Below are 19,659 nucleotides of genomic sequence, written 5' to 3' on the forward strand. Positions count from 1 at the left end.
AGCGGCTAATTGATCAGCAAGATTCTTAATCTCAGTAATCAAAGAAGGAATAGATTTGTCATGATGCTTTTCTAAAGATGATAGGAAGTAGTTGAGTTTGCCAAGTAAGAAATCACTGAAAATTGTTGATTGAATCCACATGATAATCGTTGAGTGTTCATCAATCCAGTCAAGATGCAAAGGATTTTCGATTTCATTTGCTCGACTCATAATACTTGTGTAATGAGCGGGACAAGGATAAGATCCATCCAGAAACTTCATCAATTTGTATTTACGAATCCCGAAAAAGAAAATTATTATTTGGATCAGAAAAACTCCAATACCATAGTGAAAATTATGGTTTATACTAGACAGTAAGAGAAAAAGGCACGGATATTAACTGTCAATAAAGAAAACGTAAAACCGCGGGGAAACCCACCCTCCTTGACAACGAAGAATCAACCACAAACCGTTTTTATTTAAAAACATAATAAATAAATCATAACCAATTACTAACATGAACCAAGCGAAAGGAAATCTTCGAAACAAACGTGGAGGGGAATATAGAGGCAGATGAAACTGGTAACAGTAGGACCATAGCATCTTTGCTTTCTCGGATGACAGAAGAAGGAAAATCCGAGTTTAATGATAAAATTAACATGATATCAAAGCTTATCTATTGAAAATTTCATATTCAACTAAACATGTTAATAAATTAACTAGTGGATCTAGTAGGAGTACGTTAAAATTCTGATCTTACTGAAGCACTGATATTTCGACCATTACATGTTGAAGTCTGGTATTACTAGTTCTACCAGCATTATTGGAGCGAATCTCAAACAGACATCCACCTGGTAACTTGGGATTCATGGCTTGGCTTCAAAAAGAATTGATGAATAGGGTGCAACATTATAGGTATCTCCAGTAAATGGAACTCCTTCAGAAACGAAGTCATCTGGAGATTCAAGATTGGAGTCCACCTGCCATTTAGGACCAGAACATAACTCGTCAGTTCAGTACCAAATATATCAAAAATGACATAAAAATATGGATGCAGAAAGAATACCACTCTGAGCCATCGCCTATTAGGAGGAGGTGAAGGTATAAGAGCTTTAACAAAATAATCATGTGCATTAAATGCTACATAAATATCAGCCCCGTGATCCCTTTCATGGATCCTGCAAAATCCATGTTTCAATAATTAGAAACATGCCTGAGTGATGGGACTACATTGTTCCCAAATCAGATTTGGACAAGAAAAAGACCAATAATAATGTCAGCCAAAGAGCTCACAAATTACTAAAAGCTAAGGTCCAGGAACTAGCAAAGGACACAAACAATAACCAAACAGAGAAATAAATTTTGCATAGTGTAAGGACATTTTTGTTTAGAGATGTAATTCAAGTTTGGACATAACTTTTAGTTTCAAAATAACAAATCAAAGTTTTTATTTATCTCTTCTTTCAGTGGTCTTTTACCGAGTCAACATAAAAATAAAGCAGAAGGCTACTTCTTACGTAAATGCGAGGAACTTGCTCTCATGGTTGTCCCAGTTATCCTCATGCCAGGTAACATCATTCTGCGCGAATTGGATATTAAAAATTAGTAACACATGGAAATTAAGTTCGCATTAGTAGTACTTACTCACTTTAACAAATAAAAGAAATGAAGAAGCTGTAAGAGGTTAGAATCGAATAAAAACGAGAGTCAATGAATCTTTTACCTTTTCAAGAAATTGGTCGTGTCCCAATACAGAATGTTTTCGACGAAACTTTATCGACTCTGCAAAGAACCTAAAGTGATTCTTTTTCCTGGCATCAAGCTGTTCACAAATAATCTACCATTTCTTAGGCATTTCTCAAAGTAGACAACAAAAAAGAATTAAATATCCTTACTAACCTGGTGCCACTGAAAATTATTCATTGCATTATTATGTCCGTAACTGTTGTTATTGCCCTCCCGTGTGTGGCCGTATTCATCTCCCATCAGCATCATTGGAGTCCCCTGTATACATGGAATTTTGCACATAAATCAAGTCGACTTTTGGTAGTTAAGAAATTGATTACGAACCAGAACTCAGTTTTAAACTTGTGAATGTGTAACTAAACTCATCTCACTCCAAGAATAAAAGAACTGGGATGGAATAGCAAGAATCTTATTTAGACAGTAGAACAAGATGCCAAACTCAATTGACATGACCAAGGTAGACAACCTTTGTTGAGTTCTATGAATCTTGACATCTTGAGATGCATGCAAGAACTTGTACCAGTGCAAGCGAATTTAAAATCAACGATATAGAGAACATGACTTAATTGAGCTCTAACCCAGAAAACAAGAATTCAACTTTACATGCTAAAGAGTAAAGGTAAAAATGATTATCGAAGAGTCTACCTGTGAGATCATTAGAGCCAAATGGAAGTTTTTCATTTGTCGTGACCGAAGAGCTTTAATGTTTGCATCAGCAGTTTCTCCTGTTCAATTTGCAAATAAATATACAACTTCTTAGCAAAAAGCAAGTAAATGCAAGACGCATATATGTAAGAAATGAAAGGAATCAGTGGATGGTGGTGCGGTGCCACTATTATTAATGTTATATTCTTTTACCAGAATTAATTTAATTGTTCAACTCTCTTTTAATAAGTATAAGCTACATACATTACCTTCGTGTCCACAATTCCAACTAAAATTATCATTGCATCCATCATTCCCACCTTCCCCATTAGCATCGTTGTGCTAACAAAACAAAGAAAAGAAGAGAAATATCTTGACAACAAAGAGCATAAGAAAATAATAGAAGAACATATGAAATTGTTCGGAAATAGAACAATACCTTGTTATTGTAGGATACAAGATCATATAGAGTGAAACCATCATGTGCAATGATGAAATTAATACCATGGTAAGGTTTGCGCTTGTTTACCTGCGTAATCAGATTGTACTAATCAAACACCATATCAAGGAACTGATGCCTAATCAGATGCTAACAATGTTACCTTGTTACAGACTAAAACAAATACGTTCATGGAAGTAAAGAACGAAATATTTACTAATAGTAATTGTACGCTGTGAAATATGCTTTGAGACATATGTGCCCTTCCGGTTCAGTTTTTTATGGCAACAACAGAGAGCTCGACTAGAAAATCGTAATAAACACCAATCACAAGGAATGAATAACCTCAGAATTTCAGGAGATGCACATAACCGCATGGAAGGAAAAAATTGTCATGTTCAGCAAGAAATTAATTGATGAAATTTGTCTGGAAGTGATCCATTCGTTTGTTTAAAATCACTCATCATCCTTTTTTAATTTCAAAGTTACTTGGTTTCTAAAAATGGTAACTGTGTAATAGTAAATGTTCAACCACAGACAGTTAATGAGAGTTTCAAAGTTAGTTACTAAAACTATTGTCATTACATAACCCTTACTCTGTATAAATCAGCAGATCCAGACACTCGAGTGGCGAAACTCCCCTTCATTCCCGAGTCACCCTAAAAACAGACAAATCACTTGATCATAACAAAAATGTTGTTCGAAGAAACAAAAAAAGATTAATACAACTTAATCAAATTATCATAATCTGAGATCTTTTATTCTAAAATTCAGTCCCGTGGTATTTTAATAAAATAAATGCTTCAAAACTGCACACGGCGGTCATGGTATCTCAGTGCAAATGGATGTAAGAGATATGATCATATATTCTGTTGAGCTTATAAGACTGAAATCACTGTATCCACCAATATGATAGACTTCATTATTGTTCCACATGCATGGTATGCTTAAACGCCAAGATGATATATTTTCCATGCTTGTAACTCAAGAACAAAAATCTACAATCAAACCTATCTCCAGGGAGTTGTTTACCTTTATAAATCTTCGAAGATCATCTCGATATCTTCCATTCCATTCAGCCCACCTAGAAGGTCAACACAAGATGATAACTTCATATAAAACACATTTTTTGCGACAACAAATGATATAACCATCATCTACTATAACTGAACTCTTAGTAGCTCTGATGAACAGCATGTAACATATGTTATGCTTTCCAACAAAAAAGATGGAAGAATAAAAATCAAGAGAAATATGAATACGAATACCTATCCCAATTGGGAAAGCTGCCAACAAGATAGAGACCACCACAATCCCAAGGCTCTGCAATAATTTTGCTCCTAGATAAAATAGCATCTTTGGCAATAGCCTGCTCCGAAATAGAAATATTTAAGTAACCTGGAAATTACTTGAGAAAAGCAGTTAGAAATCTGTCAATACGTGCATGTTTGGCACCCAATAACATATATAGGAATATGGAATCCCGTATAAAGTTCATATCAGTGCATAAAATATAACATTATGCATAAAATTTAAAACACTGCCGAAACTTTGGTTTTTGGTCCATTTCACAATTCAGTACGAAACCTATGGATTGTGTGGTGATCAGCACTATACCTGCATACGTAACCCACTTCTAAAATGTTCTCAGAGTAGCTCAATTTTCCAATATCACCTCAGGACTTTTGCATTAGCATATAAACCCACATTCGTATTGCTCGGGCTAGGTATTTTCTTAGCATCAGAGGGAGGAATTTTGGGGGTGGCTAACAAAAACCTATCCGGATGAGTACAGAAAGAGGCAATGGTCAAGGAAACCAGAGTGTATTGCAACCAATTACGAATTGAGCATACCAATATAACATTGTTCCTTGCTAAGTAATAGAGGCGCAATTTTTATTGAAAAATAGGAAAAATTCAACGACTGTATCCCGCCCTAATAATGTCTCTTTCACAATTTTATAAAGGAAAACTTCAGCGTACTTTTGGAATGACATATCGTAGATTTATTTGCGATGGAGCTTCCATTAATATAGACTCAATCTTTTCCAAGATGTTTTTTTTTTGCCATCCATTAAAGTGGGAAATAACTGCTTTTTGCAAAAAATTACTACATCATGCTTCCCGTGCAATTAAAATTTCAAGGAACTCCAGATTTGATAATAATAACTAGACGATCAACCGTAAGTAATGTTGTTACCCTAATGAGAGGAGGAGCGTTCAGTGGAGAACCATCAGTATCTCGGCAAAGCACACTTGCAAGGTCAAAGCGAAATCCATCGATGTGATACTCGGTGACCCTTTTGTTTACGTACAGGAAAACAAGAAAATGAGATAAGAGAAGAAAGTGGTTTGCCATTCATGAAAACAACAGGAGACGATGAAATGAAAAAAGTGGCCATACCAGTGTCTCAGACTATCAAGTACAAGATCCATAACCACAGGATGGTTGCAGTTTAAGGTATTTCCTGGTGCCAAAAATTAAAATAAAGCATGACATCATTATGATGACCGTCTCATATATCAATTGAATTGTAAACCAAAGATCGGACATATCTTTCTTTGATAGCATAATCTCTAAGCAAGAAGTTTATATATCCATTTCATATTTAAAAATGAAGAAGGTGTAGTGACGTAGAATAGTAGGTGATAACTAATGAGTAAGACTTGTAAGGGTAACAAAATTGAACGAAGAAAATTAGCTCAAGAAAGATGAAGTTACCACATCCAGAGAAATTAAGCAGTTGACCGTTGCCATCTAACATGTAATAAACCTGAAATTAAATAGTACAAACATCTATTACTAAACCCACAAATCATCCGCAAATCTCAAACTTATATACATCATATATATATATAGGAATTTTGACCAGAGCAATAAAATTGGAATAACGGCTTCCAGACATCCTGGTTGCTCTTTTTCTCACATATCGTTTGCTTGCAAGATTGTGGAAAACAAACAAAGGCTACATTTTCCATCATGCAATACATACAAACAATAAATACACAGCATGTATCTGCACCTCAAAGAACCTGAATTTCAGTTGCCTGCTACATATAATATGGCAAGTGGAACTCATACCCTCGCGAACTGAGAGAGTGGTTTGTCATCCACAAAGCCCGGATAACTAGGCAAAGGTAGGATCGAGCCCCGGATCTCATGGTACAACTACCAAATGCCTGACCAACTTGACACTTGCATGTTTTGGGAGTAACTGATGAAATTGGTATGTCAAAAATCACTACCAATCATATCATGAGAAAATTGGGAAAACTACAGGCGAACCATTTCAATCATCACACATAGTGTTCAAATTATCAATGAGCAAGAACTTTGAATTAGTGAGCACAGATAACTCACCTTATTGTCGATGCCACGAAAAGATGTAGCATAAGGGTAGGTATCATCAGCTTCGTTAGTATGGTTATAGACAACATCCAATATAACCTGTAATATGGGAATACCAGTAAATCAGTCTAAAGAGAGATATTAGGGGGTCTTCTACAGTATACAAGTGTAGGTTTCTCAGAATTCACTTAAAAGCAAAAACAACAAAAGAAGAAAATATAACCTACCTCAATTCCTGCATCATGCAACGCTTTCACCATTTGTTTGAACTCCAGAGAAGCAGCAGTAGGTCCCCCACCATTACTCGCATAGCGGCTCATGGGAGCAAAAAAGTTTATAGTAGAGTAACCCCACGTATTGATCTAGAATATCAAGAAAATTTGCACAAGTTTCGCTAGTCAGGTCTAAAGTAATCTCAAAATGAAAGGCTTGACCCAATAAAACCACAATTCTGACGAGTAACGAACAATGAAACATGTCAAGCTCTTGTGTGGCCGTAGGCATATGAATAAATGACCACAATGCTTATACATAGGACAAAGCACACCCCAGACGTATCTCGTGCAAGTAAAATCCACTTGCAGAAACTGATAATTCTTGTAGCAGTAGTGACAGCTAATTCAGTAGTTAATTTCTTATGGTTATAATTCATCAGCAGTAAAAATTACATTTTGATGATATTCTATTTTATTCCACGTGTTGTTGGAGTAAGCTATCCAGATAATGACGCTAGAACACTTTCTTTCCTTTGCCTAGTAAGAAGGAATGCCTCTTGAGTTAACATGACAATCAGTCAACAGCCACTATAGTTGAAAGACTCCCTACATTTATAATTGTCAAACTTCATTCCTTCTTGCTAGGCGAAGAAACAAAAGTGTTTTGGCTGAAGGATTGTGGGGAAAGTTTAGTCCAACACACAAGTGGCGTACAATAGTATATCATCAAGATGCAACTTTTACAAGGAGTCAACAATGCAGGAAAAAAAACAAACTCCAACCTAAACTTTAGTCGCGTACTACTTGATTCTGAATTCTACCAGTCTATAACAGGAACATAAAGGAATCCTCAAAAGAACTGAAGATAATGCCTAAAAGAAGTGACATTACTTTGCATGCGGTTCGTGATTGGCGATCTTAGAGTACAATTTTATGAAGCAAATTGTGCTCAACAAAATTAAAAGGTGAACAGTTACCATATGATCTCTTGGATTTGAACGCCTCTGAAGCTCAAACTCATCAAACTCAAATAAAGGCAACAATTCCACTGCGTTGACCCCAAGATCTAGAAGATGTGGAATCTAAAAAAGAAAATTTGTCAGAGGCTCGAATAAATTAATCGCGGTCTCAGTATTAGGTCACCCTAACAACGAGTTACAAGCTTCCTTACAAGTGCCAAGACGATGTAGATGTATGTTTTAGGAAAAACAATGCAAGCTTGTAAGAAAAATTAAGATTCAAAGAAGCCAGTTTACTAGTAACGGGGTTACTATCAGTAATAATGATAAAGCGAAGTAGTTGTAGCAATCATCTCTTGAATGAAACCATAAAACTGGCCAACATTCTAGGAGGGAAGTTTTTCTTCTTGTGCCCAACACTTAAAGCCACATTTAGGTTGTTTATGAAAACAGTCAAAGAATACCTCTACAATGTGCTCACCCAAATGAACAATATACACTGGAAAGATATATAAATAGTGCAGTGGAATTTCAATCTGAAATTTTGAAAGTTCTATTCTATGTCGTGTTGCCTAAATAAGAATCACAGTCGATCCCCAGCAACTGAAAATCTGAAATGAAGTCAACTTCTTAATTACTATTACTAGTTATCATTCCAATTTATCACTTTCCTTCAAGGGAACTCTCTTGCTTTGTGGAAATAGTTTTCGTTCAAAGCAATCTTCTAGTACTAACTTCACATTTTACTGGAAACAGTCTTCAACAATATAGAAAACCATCATTAGTTTTGTGAAAGAAGTCATTACCTTCTCGATCAAACCAAGGTAACTACCACGGATGTTTGGCTCAAGGCCACTTGATTCATCAGCAGTAAACGCAAGAACATTCATTTCGTATATAACAAGATCTTTCTGCAGTTGAGAGAAAGAGAGAGAGATGAATTATTAGCAAGAAGCCAAGAACATTGATCTATTAATGGGTGATTATAACTAACTGAAACAGAAATAAATAAAGAATTGATACACATATTGGATGTTCTTTACGAGTCATTATGAATCCAAGTCTAGTCTTTTTCCCAGTTATCCTTGGTCTTCTTTATTGCCCATTTTGCAACAAGTCTAATATGGAAAAACATTACTAAGAGGAACAACTTGATAGATTTACCTCTGGTATATTTGGCAGCTTGTAGTTGTTTCCCCAGTCAAAAGGTAAGCTTGTGAAATCATATGTTCCAAGAAATTTAGATAGCTTGTGACTAACATCTCCAAACACCCTCCGACCCTCAACTAGCTTTGCATAAGGATCTACAAGTACAATACTGCTGTCAAACCGATGCCCCTGCTGCCACTCTCGTGGTCCATCGACGCGATAACCATAAAGAACTCCAGATTGAGGTAGATCCTACAAGAGAATATAAATTGTATAAAGATATTTTAAGAATATAACATATACAGTATACAGATATTTTAAGACTACCATCCTTGATAAAAGTAGCATATTTATTTATTAAAAATATAACATATACAGTATAAAGATATTTTAAGACCTACCATTGACGAAATTATAAAAACCAACAGAAACAATTACTACACATCTCCAGAAACTCTTAGATTATTTTTGTTTGGGACCAGCGAGGTAAGCAAGGGATCACCTAAAAGACTACTGAAATCACCTCAAAATAATCTTATATCGGAAGACGTGATCACCACAACTGAGTGATAAACTTAGATATTTTTTATGGCTGTAATTCGAAAGAGTTAAGCATTGAAGAATATAAGTAACAAAAAGGCATTTGACAAGATGAGCATTTGATAAAATGTTGACTGAAGGAGCAGCACTACCTACAAAAAGAACAAAATGCTAGAGCTAGTGAAATGTTTTGTCGTGTTAAGTTTTTAATATGATGGAGGCCAGTGGACAACAAATAAGCATAAAAGTGAGAACCTATAAATGAGAGAGAGAGAGAGACTGCTGGCTCGTGAACAGTAACCAATATAATTACTCAATTAAAAGTGAATCAATATCAAAACTACCTCCACACATATGTGCCATATGTCTCCTGTCTTGTTGAGGTGAGGGTCCAATGTTATCTCCACCAGACCAGTATCTAGATCACCTAGCTTACCCCTAAGAGTACATACACTTGTGTAAATCCCATGGTAGAAAGTAAAATATCATACGCAATACTGATGTAATTAAAGAAAGAACGAACAGCAAAATTCCTACATGGAGGCCAGAGATATAAAACCAAAATAATCTGTACACTAAGGCACCATCAAACAACTCAAAGGAAACGTAAAACAAGTGAAAGAGCCACTATAAAGTGGTTCACTCATGAAAGGTTGAGCTAGTTAATCTTAACTCGGATAAATGGAGAACATGGATTTTAGTTTTATGTATAAACTACCAATTTAGAAAGCAAAGAGTAGAAACAAAGAAGATTTATGCAGTTACCCCTCCAAAATTGATAAGCAAAGAGTGACTGCAGATGCATGTTCCGAAAAGAGGGAAAAGTTGATTCCTTTTTCCACTTCTGATGCCCCCAGAGGATACGCCTCGCCTGACGAAACTTTGAATGACGGATTGATATCAGACATTTGAGGAGCTTCTTCCTAAAGTTACAAAGCATGAAAGTTCGATCTCAGTGATAAGTAGTGACCACTAAGTACACTATAAAAAAAAGCTAAATTTCAAGTAAAAACAAAATGATATCATACAAACGTCCTTAATACAGAAAAGAAATTCACTCCCTTCATAGTTATAATATCCTGGTACTGTGGACATATTCCAGTAACATGATAAAAGGGACATCCACATAAAAAGACTTGGTTAGAATTTTTCCCTTATTTAAAAATCATTAGAAACCTATTCTAAGATGACAAGTTCATCAAAGTGGTTTCAAAATTCTCCTAGAATTTCCCATACAATGTTCACGCGTTTCAATTCATTTACCACGCATGCACTTGAATGCATTCACTACACATGCATTTCAATTCATTTTCTGTCATGCTTTCTTACTCGATAAACAGGGAAAGCATCTCACCACTTATCCTTCCCGTAAATACTAAGATTGCTAGTTTGACAGTCTTCTTGTTTGTAATTATGTCTCTCCTCACCTCAAGATTTTTGTTTGTGAACTAGCCTCATAGTCTTTCTCTTGATTATGAAAAGCTAAACATCTTAAACAGAGTTATGTTCAAACAACTTGTCTGCACACTATCTTCAATCATTACAAAATACAACTCACAGTTATTTTCATTTTTTTATTCAAATATATCTCACTAATTTCGCATACAACATGTGTATAGGTGATAAAAAACACAAAATTTTTCATTTGGCAGATAATGGCACGTACACATCCAGGTAGTAAGAAAATACCTCGATTACGGTTTCTTGAAAACTGCGATCGTAAACGCTTGTAACCTTATGTTTGATCCGGTCAGTAACCTAACCTATGCCAAGAAGATAATTACATTGTCAAACATATACAATTATGAAGATACAAAATTAAGGGAGAATGAATCATGCCTTACTACTACTGTTGAGTTTGTCTCTCTTGATACCAAACAAAGATTTACTTGATCTCAATCTGTATAATAATTTAACAACAAAAATCAAGTTCAGAAAATCACATTCTCAAAATATTTCGTACTACACGTAAATTTTAAAACTCACCCCATTGAGAGCAAACCAAAACTCCCAGCTGATGAAGTAATGGAATGGTGGAATTTGGTGTGTGTAGGTGACTGAACAAGTAGAATCTTACTTCCATGCTGTTGATGTGAGTAAAGCAAAGCATCCATGAAAAATCGAAAAGAAGACCCTTAAAAGCAGACTTCCTTTTTCTTAAACTGAAAAGATTCAGCTAAAAGGAACTTTTCCGGATCCTTTTAACTTCTTTTTCTTCTTCTTCCGATTCTCATTTTTGATTCTCTGAATTCGAGAGAGAGGGACATTGGAATGCGTCCTTTGTTAGACACGTGAACGGTACGTTTATTTTCGGCTTCACGTTGTGACACGTGTCCTGGAGTTTTATCATCAGTACAAGTGTGAAGTGGAGTGAAAAAAAATGTCGACAAAGTCACCTTTTGTTGTTGCTTGGTTACTTAAACCTTTCATTAAACTAGCTAATTCTTGATAACCGCAAATACTCACATGATAACCGATACCCACCCACACTCCCCACATAACTTTTCGAACACAGAAACACAATGTATTTATTGTCAGCGACAGCGTAAATTAATTTTAACAAATACTGAAGATGGAGTTGTTCTTTTCTTGGATACATGAAGTAACCGCAGTGAAACGCATACACGATAAACAGAGTTAAATGGGGTGGGTGAGTTTCCGTATTACTAACAAAAAGATTTAAACCTTACAGAAAGACATAATTTTTTGACAAGGACGTGAACAAAAAGATATAAACAGCAATGCATGTGATATGATCAGCAATGCATGTGAAACGTACTCTAAAGCCATGTTGGATATGCAAAATGGCAAATCAGCTTTCTATGGATTAGTTTCTGTATTACTAACAAATCACATTCTTGGTATCCCCATGAGTTTCGGCAGGAAACTCTTACTCCAGGTTTTTCATTTTTACATATTATGAATTTATATCCTACGACTACCACAGTTTGACAAAGAATTGAGCCAGCTCCAGCCACCTGCAATAACAAGAAATGAAATATCAGCAATAGATCCAAAATAAATAAAGCCAATTCATAATCTTCGAATCAATTGGGTTTCTATATCGACCCCATAAAAAGTGAGAACCTCCCCAGCATTATATCGGCAAAGTAATATCCTACAGACAAGATTCTACAGCACTACTGTTACTTGTGGAAAAGTAGGAATTACCTTAAGCTTTAACATCTGCTTCATACAATGAGCGATCTTCCAGGATACTGTGGAAGATCCAAACAAAAATAATATGAGTGGGACTGGCAGAAAGAAGAGTGCTATTTGGTTAACAACAAACCGACCTCTTCACATCTAGGTCTAGGTCTAGACAACCCACAGAAATTTGGTCATAGTGCCCTGTTTAGTGGAAGAGTTGCAGAAGCTGATGAAGCCTCTGCTATTAATGAGATAGGTTGACGGGCCTGAAGACAAGCCCCTATCTCAAAGGGAAGTAACTGAGACCCATCAAAAATAAGATTCACGCCTGGAAGGACTACTTCTTTATTATCAGCATCGTCTGGTTCCGCTTTCGTTGCACTTACTGCTGGTTTTGGTGACTCTATGATGGGCCTTGTGGCAGCCTCATAAACAGGAGTAAGAGCATACGACCTGCAAATGTAATAAGATTATTCAGGTTACATGACAGTTTTCTGAAGGATATTAAAATGTAACTTGAAAAAGATAAGTATGTAAACGTTGAGAATCAAATGCTGGGACTGTTGTCTATCTCCAATTATGTTTACTAAAAAAACGCTCATGTAAATGCATAGAGGTATACATGGGATAATTGTACCCATCATTGTGCACGGGAAACAAGGACCACAACTACTGTTTAGAAAGACAGTCAAATCACCTGAGAATGCTTCCATCAAAACTTAACACTTCAGTCCGACAACGTTGACGACTCGCAAGTTTTAGCCTCTGATGTTCACTTGAGGCCCCAGAGATTGGAGAAGAAGGATCTAAATATGGATTCCACCTTCCACTAGCGTAGTTTATAAGCTGGGGAGCTGGTTCCTTTGCTTGTTCTCTCTGGTAAAGAAGTTTTGCAGTAGGCCCTGTTGCTTGATATTCTGCACAAATATCACGCAACTTTTTTCTTAAACTTTGCATCGCATCATGATGCTCAGTCAGTGAAACAGCTTGAAGTAATTGTGATGAAACGAGTCTTTTACAAATAGCATTGCATAACTTCGGACTAAAAAGTGGAACACCAAATTCAACACTTAGTGGAACCCATTCATACTTTTCATCATCAAGTGAAAAGTGTTCTTCCCTTTCTTTGTAAAGCTTTATCACACGCATATAGCCTACTGCCCATAAATCTATCTTGTTTGTTAGATAAGCTAACAGTGTGTGTAAGCTTGAACTTTCCTCTTCAGATAGTCCCATCTCCTTCCCCATCGGAGCAACAGAACCATCGGCGTTTTTCAAGGGTAAAGGAATATCCAGAGTAATGGTCTTTCCAGTTTTGTCAAGATCATACTTGCTGAAAGGCTGCACTAGCACTGCGGAGCATTTGAGAAGTGAGTTCAAGCAATGTAGAAGCATGTTTCCGTTGACCAAATTCCCTTCAAACTTGCCTCCTAATCCTCCAACCGAAGACCCATCCCAAGACCATATAAGTGCTTTCTCACAACCTGCTAACGGTGCAGGAAGCAAGCGCAGACATTGCCCTTTCATCAAAACAACTGATAGAGGCCCACTTGCTACAGCTGAATAGAATGCAAGCTTCATCCAAGGTGTCATAGATGAATAAGAGGGTGGACCAAAGTGAATGGGCCCTCCTGGTCCCGGTAAAACAGATGAAGGAGGAAGAGGAACCATTGAAACAACAATATTATAGTCACGAAGAAACAACCGGTCTAACGTTGCAGGTGCAAGTGAAGCCAAGCTTTCGCAACGAAGAATGTCAACACAATATTTCTTTTTCCTCCTCGAGTTTCCTTTTCCAGAAACTGAACCATCAACTGGTGTAGCATTCCCATCAGTAAGGTTACTAATCTCTGGAATCGCATCTTCGTTCAAGCCAGTACTATTTTCAACAAAATTACCTTCTGTAACAGATTCGATCGGAATAGAAACATCCTGAGGGGTCTCAGAAACGACTGAATCTAGAACCTCATCATCATCAGCTGCATTGCCTTCATTTTTGACAGGTTCAACAGGTTCCTCTGCTATATTGAGATCAGCTACAAGAGGTACTGTGTCCTCAAGCTGAGTCTCAAGAGTTGGCGATGGAGTCTCAAGAGTTGACGATGGAGGCTCAAGAGTTGAAGATCCAGTCTCAAGCTTATCAATAAGTTCTTCAACATTCTCATTTTTCTCTACCCCGCCGGATAGCAGACACTCCAGAACACATCGAAGGCTATAAGCATGGTTGGCGAATTCCTGCAGTTCTCCCTCGAACTTCGTGCCCTCTAGTGTTGTCAGATCCTTGCAAAGGTCAGCAATGCTAGTATGACCTAGTTTTCCCGCTTCGTATAATGTCACAGCATGTGATTTCAAGCCTGAAAGTTTGAATGTCACGAGAAGAAGGGCCAAGTTAGAAAGGTGGCGATTAGTATATTGACCACGTGATTTCACTATACGGCCGACCGCTACTAAAATAAATGTTACAGAGAACGGTCAAAAGATAGATTTTGTATTTAGAAGTTGATACGGTTTTGACGCTGTTAGTGGAGTTCGGTTACCCGCATATAAAAACTTCACTACCCAGATCATTCTAAAACTGAACATTTAACTAGTTTGGTTCGGACTTCTACATACCCACTCTTTTGAGCAAAATGCAAGACGAGGAAAAAAAACATAGGGTAAAGCTACAGATAAGCGTATGATAGACTTTAGTGGTCATGAATTTTGAAGGGGAGAAGCAAAACCTGGTGACACAGAACCCATCATGAGATATGATGTTATATTAGCATCAACAACAAAAGCAACACGAGCAGGACCAGAAGCTGCCTTAGAGTTTGCAAGCAAGGCATCTCCGGGCTGCATAGTACCATCCATGGACATGTTGGCTGAACTCATGCTAGCATGGGATCCATCTTCATCGTCACTGGGGATTGTAGTAGGCGTGCCAGGAATGGTTGAATCCTGAAGAACCGATGCTGGATCAATCACTTTTACTGCCCAACCCAGTCGAGAAGCAAAAGATGCCGCAGCCTGCAGCTGGGAAAGGTCAGCTTGTAAAGTAGCAGCCAATTCAGCAACAGTTGCATTCTCACTTGACACGACAAAAACAGCATACAATAGCCTGGAGATAGGGGGAACATAGATATTACGAAGTTGATCCTAAGTAGCTAACAAAAAAGACAGCACAAAGGAAAGAAAATAGGGTCCAAAAATGAAACTTACTCCTCGATCGGGTCTTCATAAGACTGCTCCCTGTTGGAAACAAAACCTTCTAGCCTGGAAACTGAATTGGTATAATTATTAATCATTCAAATCATGTGTGCACGAGACAAGTAAAGAGGAAAAAGATAAAACAATTACCACTAAATAATAGTGTCACATTTAAATTCCAATCCAGGTATTTTTTTAAAAACTAAACAAGTGTGCATGAGACAAGTAAAGAGGAAAAAATAAAACAATTACCACTAACTAATAGTGTCATATTTAAATTCCAATCCAGGTATTTATAAACAAAGTATCTACATAAAGACATAGTGTATGTAGATTACCTTTGAACCTATCATCTGGGTACACGGGAACGTCAAAATAGATCAATCCTCGTCTGAAAAGACCCCTTATGATTTCAGAATCAAAGAGAACAAACGCATTTGCTTCCTCCTTACAAACTTTGTCTATTGTGGCCATTTCTTCTTCGCTGAGTTTCTACAAAGGCAAACATCAACCAAATATTTTTCATCGTGATCATTGAACATGAGTAGATGTGAAATGCCAATCTAAGTATTTTGTGCATGTACTTCGAAGAAGCAATAATCACATCTCTCACCTTAAATTCTTCCAAAGTAAAGTTAACCAGGCAGACTCCCCACCAAGGTTCAACTGCAAAATCTACAGGCTGGGTAGGGAGCAATTCTTTCGCAATTGACTTATTCAGCTTCCACATGATTTTCTGGACAGCTCCAAAAGTATATGGTAGTTAAAACAAGGATAAAATGCACTCAATCTGTAGCTGCAAATTTATGAGCGATGACATTGATGATACATCCACCAAACAAGTGTTGTTGAATGTTTTCACCTCATAGGTGAGCATTGTCACGGAAAACCAACCCGTGGATGACATCATTAGATATGGTTAGAACACAGTTTGTTTAGAGGTCAAATAGATTATTCAGGACTGTGAGGAGAGCCTCCTTCAATCATTCTATTCTACAACCAGTAAGCTAGCTAATGTAGTTTAAAATTGAGGAGGGTTCCATTGGCATGCTTAATATGAAATGCGTGTACAAAGATTTGTGGATAGGTAATGATGAACTACAGTTTGATTTTCGATTAGAATGTTGCCCGTCATATGAGTTTCAGTAGGCCTAGAAATAGAGTCAAACCATTGGAAAATATCACGTCTACCAACCTTACTTCTATAACTTAGACGTACGTTAATACAATTGTGTTGCTAACCGGTACCTTAGACCTGCATTTGTTCATGATATCAATGAACTCGTTTCTTCCCACTCCAGTGAGCCTTAAGGCATCCGCAGCACTAAAATTTGGGATGCTGTCATAAGGTTGCTCTGCATGAAATACGAACATATGAGGAAACAGATGGATATTTACAGATGACATTGATCCTATGTCTTGTCTCAGGCCTTGAAGAGCCATATCAATATGAAAAAAAAAGGTTGCTAGAGAAGACAAGCTATGAACTAAGGGAGAATGGTAAGAACACTTCAACAAGACCCTACTGGATGAGGGTCAAAGACACGTAAGACCAACTGGAGTACCCAAGGGTCATTAAGTAGTTTGTATAACAAAAACCTTATCAAGAAAAATGTAAGCACAAAATATTACTTAACTAGCTATAAGAATACAGGCACAAAAAGGACAGACTAATGAAGCTACTCACAGATCATCAAACAAAAATGAAAGCAAGCTGTGATATCATATTTTTGTAAGATCACGGAAAAATTCAGTTACCATTTCTCATAACCTCAAAGATCATATCGCAATAGTATCTGAAAGGGGACACCCTCATTACACGACAAACATAGTCTGCAAGGTGATAGGGGAACAACTGCAATAGAAACACGGGCAAATTACAAAAGAATCCTGGATGAAGTGTTATCAAAAGAAAAGAAAGGAGCGTAACTAAGCATCAGGATGTGCTCAGGATAACATGGACATTTAGTAATGACCTTGTAAGAAAAAGCAAGGCTCTACAAGTGACAGGAATCACTCAGGTCATGAGATCAGTTGTGTCTTTAATGATTCGAGCAGGAATTGTTTAATTACCAGTCTATAGAATGCAAATGCATTTATTTCATTAAAGTCACAAAGGATTAAGAACTACAGTGACATGACATACACAATGTCATGGACCAACAAGGGAAAACATTTTTGGGTTCAGTACGCACAGCTAGATTCTTTCGCAAATAACGCATCATTTCTTCATAATATTCGCCTTCCTTGCACACTTTGCGAGCAAAGCAAGTGTTCCATTGGAGTCGCTTTCTTATGCAATGGTCCATTACTCTGCAGATATTTTGTGAGACTTTGTTAATTAAGATGATAATGTCTTCTTTGATTTTGATAAGAAAACATCAAGGGGACTGCAGGAAATATTGAAGTAAACATGAGAATAAGTAAGAAAGCTAGAAGCCTAGAATCACAAAGCCAGCTTATTTGATGTTGAGAAACTTTGATACATGAAATTACGAAACATTTCTACTCAGCTGAAAGATGTAAACATTCCAAATTAATATTTCCAAAACAGACTCATCCGCAACACAGTGTAATTAAATGAAAAAGAAAATAAATTACAATATAAAGCTCACATGCAAATCATCCTCGTGTCCATTAGTTTCCCAACAATTGTTAAACACTGGAATGAGAAGCTAAAAATGTGATTCCTAAATTCTATTAAGTCTTTCATTAAGAAGTTACAGGCTTCAAAACAGTTGGATCTTGTAAAGGATATATTCAAACTTCAGCACAAAGCATTTGACACAAGTGTACTACCATTCTGCACATAGCATGTGCATTTAGGCCAGGTTTCTATAAACACTGCATGAGTTCATCCTCGTTGGCTAGTTAAAACAGCTTCACCAAACTCTAACACCTTGAGTATGCGATCTCAGCGTGAATACAGATGAGTAAAATGTTTGAAATGACAAATAGAGTGTTTGAAATTAACTAACTTTTTATGCCATTCATCTTTAGAAGACAAGGTTGCTTGAAGCCGTTTTGGTAGACTGTCCCAATGGCATTCTTCTCTAATTGCTTTTAAAAGAAGCTGTTCCTCGATAGTGGTGGATAGATGCTGCATAGTATCACAATGCTTGATTCTCTCCCTGAAATGAAACCCAGCAGAAATAAAAGGTTATTAAAAATGCACATTGCTATAACAAACTAACTTCAGCATCTGAAAATGCCTTAGGTGAAACTTTATTAAAAATGCGATTCGAGTTCAAAAGATCGCACCTATCAAGCAATGTAGGTGAAACTTTATTTCAAGGTCAAAAGTTCATTTTCTTATAGATAATGATAATGAGGTGCATTGATCTTGTCCTTATTATTGGATTCCCAAACAACCCAATCCGCGCTCGGCAGTCCACCTTCCGAGTGCTAAAAATGGAAGAGGAAAATGTAGGTGGCATTATAAAGGGTCGCTGTAGAGTGAAACCAACAGATTATGAAGCACCACTGTTAAGCTAGTGTCAAAAGAGGGACAACCCTAGGTCCATGGGAATTGACTTTGGAAACACAACGAAATGTTACAGCCAAAATAAAGTGCTTAATACACACTTGCTCTTGAAGTATGAATTTTAGGTATTTAAAAATTTGATTGCTGATTGAGTATCTATAGTCAAAATTAAAATCAAAAGTCCCATCCACGTTCCTCACAATTTAACAAATTGGCATGCATTACCGATAGATATAAACCTCAAATTCTTTCATTTGCATTCTCCGAGATCTCAAACGGATCTACCTAAATCATACATTGAAAGTCATCTCACTCTTCTCACCTATACTCAATTTAACGGATGTCTCAATGTATGCTCAAATTTTAACAAAATCCACTATTCTTCTTCGTGACAAGTCAAACTCAGACACTCAAAAGAAAATTTCAGTACAGTAAAAGAAAAACATTTCTGTCCTGAGATCTAAAAAGCAGACAAGCAGCTCTAAATGAGAGATGCAACGTACCTGGTTTTGTTGACGATAGTCGAAGAAATCGAGCTGAAGATCGATCTAGGGTTTCAGTTTCGTGTTTTAGATTCAACCATGGAATGGCTCGAAACTGTTGATTTCTTTTTGGAGTCGGAGACTTAATAGAGGATACCTAAGATAAATTTTAATCTTGTTTTTTTGATGGGTTCAGTCCAGGCAAAGAAGCCGTTGCCTGGGAAAGTAGTAAAGACGACTGCTGGAAATTTTTTTATTTTATTCTTTCTTACCTCCCATGCTTTTATGCCAAAAAAATAATAATAATAATAATAATACTCCCTCCGTTCCTTT

At 36.8% G+C, this 19,659-nt stretch overlaps 2 protein-coding genes across 4 annotated transcripts; both read right to left on the reverse strand.

Moving 5' to 3' along the window:
• Nucleotides 1–437: 437 nt before the first annotated feature.
• On the reverse strand, nucleotides 438–11,292 carry LOC113330538 (isoamylase 3, chloroplastic-like). The gene is made up of 24 exons (XM_026577340.1): nucleotides 11,008–11,292; nucleotides 10,861–10,921; nucleotides 10,711–10,779; nucleotides 9,787–9,944; nucleotides 9,366–9,459; nucleotides 8,497–8,733; nucleotides 8,139–8,243; nucleotides 7,351–7,455; nucleotides 6,386–6,520; nucleotides 6,171–6,257; nucleotides 5,532–5,583; nucleotides 5,214–5,277; nucleotides 5,010–5,109; nucleotides 4,078–4,178; nucleotides 3,842–3,893; nucleotides 3,406–3,468; nucleotides 2,810–2,899; nucleotides 2,640–2,712; nucleotides 2,371–2,450; nucleotides 1,879–1,983; nucleotides 1,703–1,801; nucleotides 1,497–1,558; nucleotides 1,046–1,157; nucleotides 438–959 (listed from the first exon to the last, which is right to left on the reverse strand). Exons 1-24 carry the CDS (start codon nucleotides 11,133–11,135, stop codon nucleotides 846–848), a joined length of 2,346 nt encoding a protein of 781 aa, XP_026433125.1. The 5' UTR covers nucleotides 11,136–11,292; the 3' UTR covers nucleotides 438–845.
• A 363-nt stretch (nucleotides 11,293–11,655) lies between these two features.
• LOC113330441 (protein FAM91A1-like) lies at nucleotides 11,656–19,576 on the reverse strand. Of its 3 annotated transcripts, none has more exons than XM_026577252.1 (13): nucleotides 19,348–19,576; nucleotides 18,339–18,491; nucleotides 17,556–17,673; nucleotides 17,119–17,215; nucleotides 16,609–16,715; nucleotides 15,974–16,096; nucleotides 15,699–15,852; nucleotides 15,373–15,433; nucleotides 14,895–15,271; nucleotides 12,869–14,525; nucleotides 12,318–12,624; nucleotides 12,193–12,239; nucleotides 11,656–11,999 (listed from the first exon to the last, which is right to left on the reverse strand). In XM_026577252.1, the coding sequence occupies exons 2-11, from the start codon at nucleotides 18,464–18,466 to the stop codon at nucleotides 12,363–12,365; spliced, it is 3,084 nt and encodes a 1,027-aa protein (XP_026433037.1). In that variant the 5' UTR covers nucleotides 18,467–18,491; nucleotides 19,348–19,576; the 3' UTR covers nucleotides 11,656–11,999; nucleotides 12,193–12,239; nucleotides 12,318–12,362. The 3 variants fall into 3 exon arrangements, with proteins under 3 accessions (XP_026433037.1, XP_026433036.1, XP_026433035.1); XM_026577251.1 differs by adding an exon at nucleotides 18,622–18,765 and having other exon boundaries at nucleotides 12,193–12,624; XM_026577250.1 differs by having other exon boundaries at nucleotides 12,193–12,624.
• Nucleotides 19,577–19,659: the final 83 nt, after the last annotated feature.

The sequence above is a fragment of the Papaver somniferum genome, unplaced genomic scaffold (assembly GCF_003573695.1).
Source record: "Papaver somniferum cultivar HN1 unplaced genomic scaffold, ASM357369v1 unplaced-scaffold_118, whole genome shotgun sequence".
Taxonomy (NCBI): Eukaryota; Viridiplantae; Streptophyta; class Magnoliopsida; order Ranunculales; family Papaveraceae; genus Papaver; species Papaver somniferum.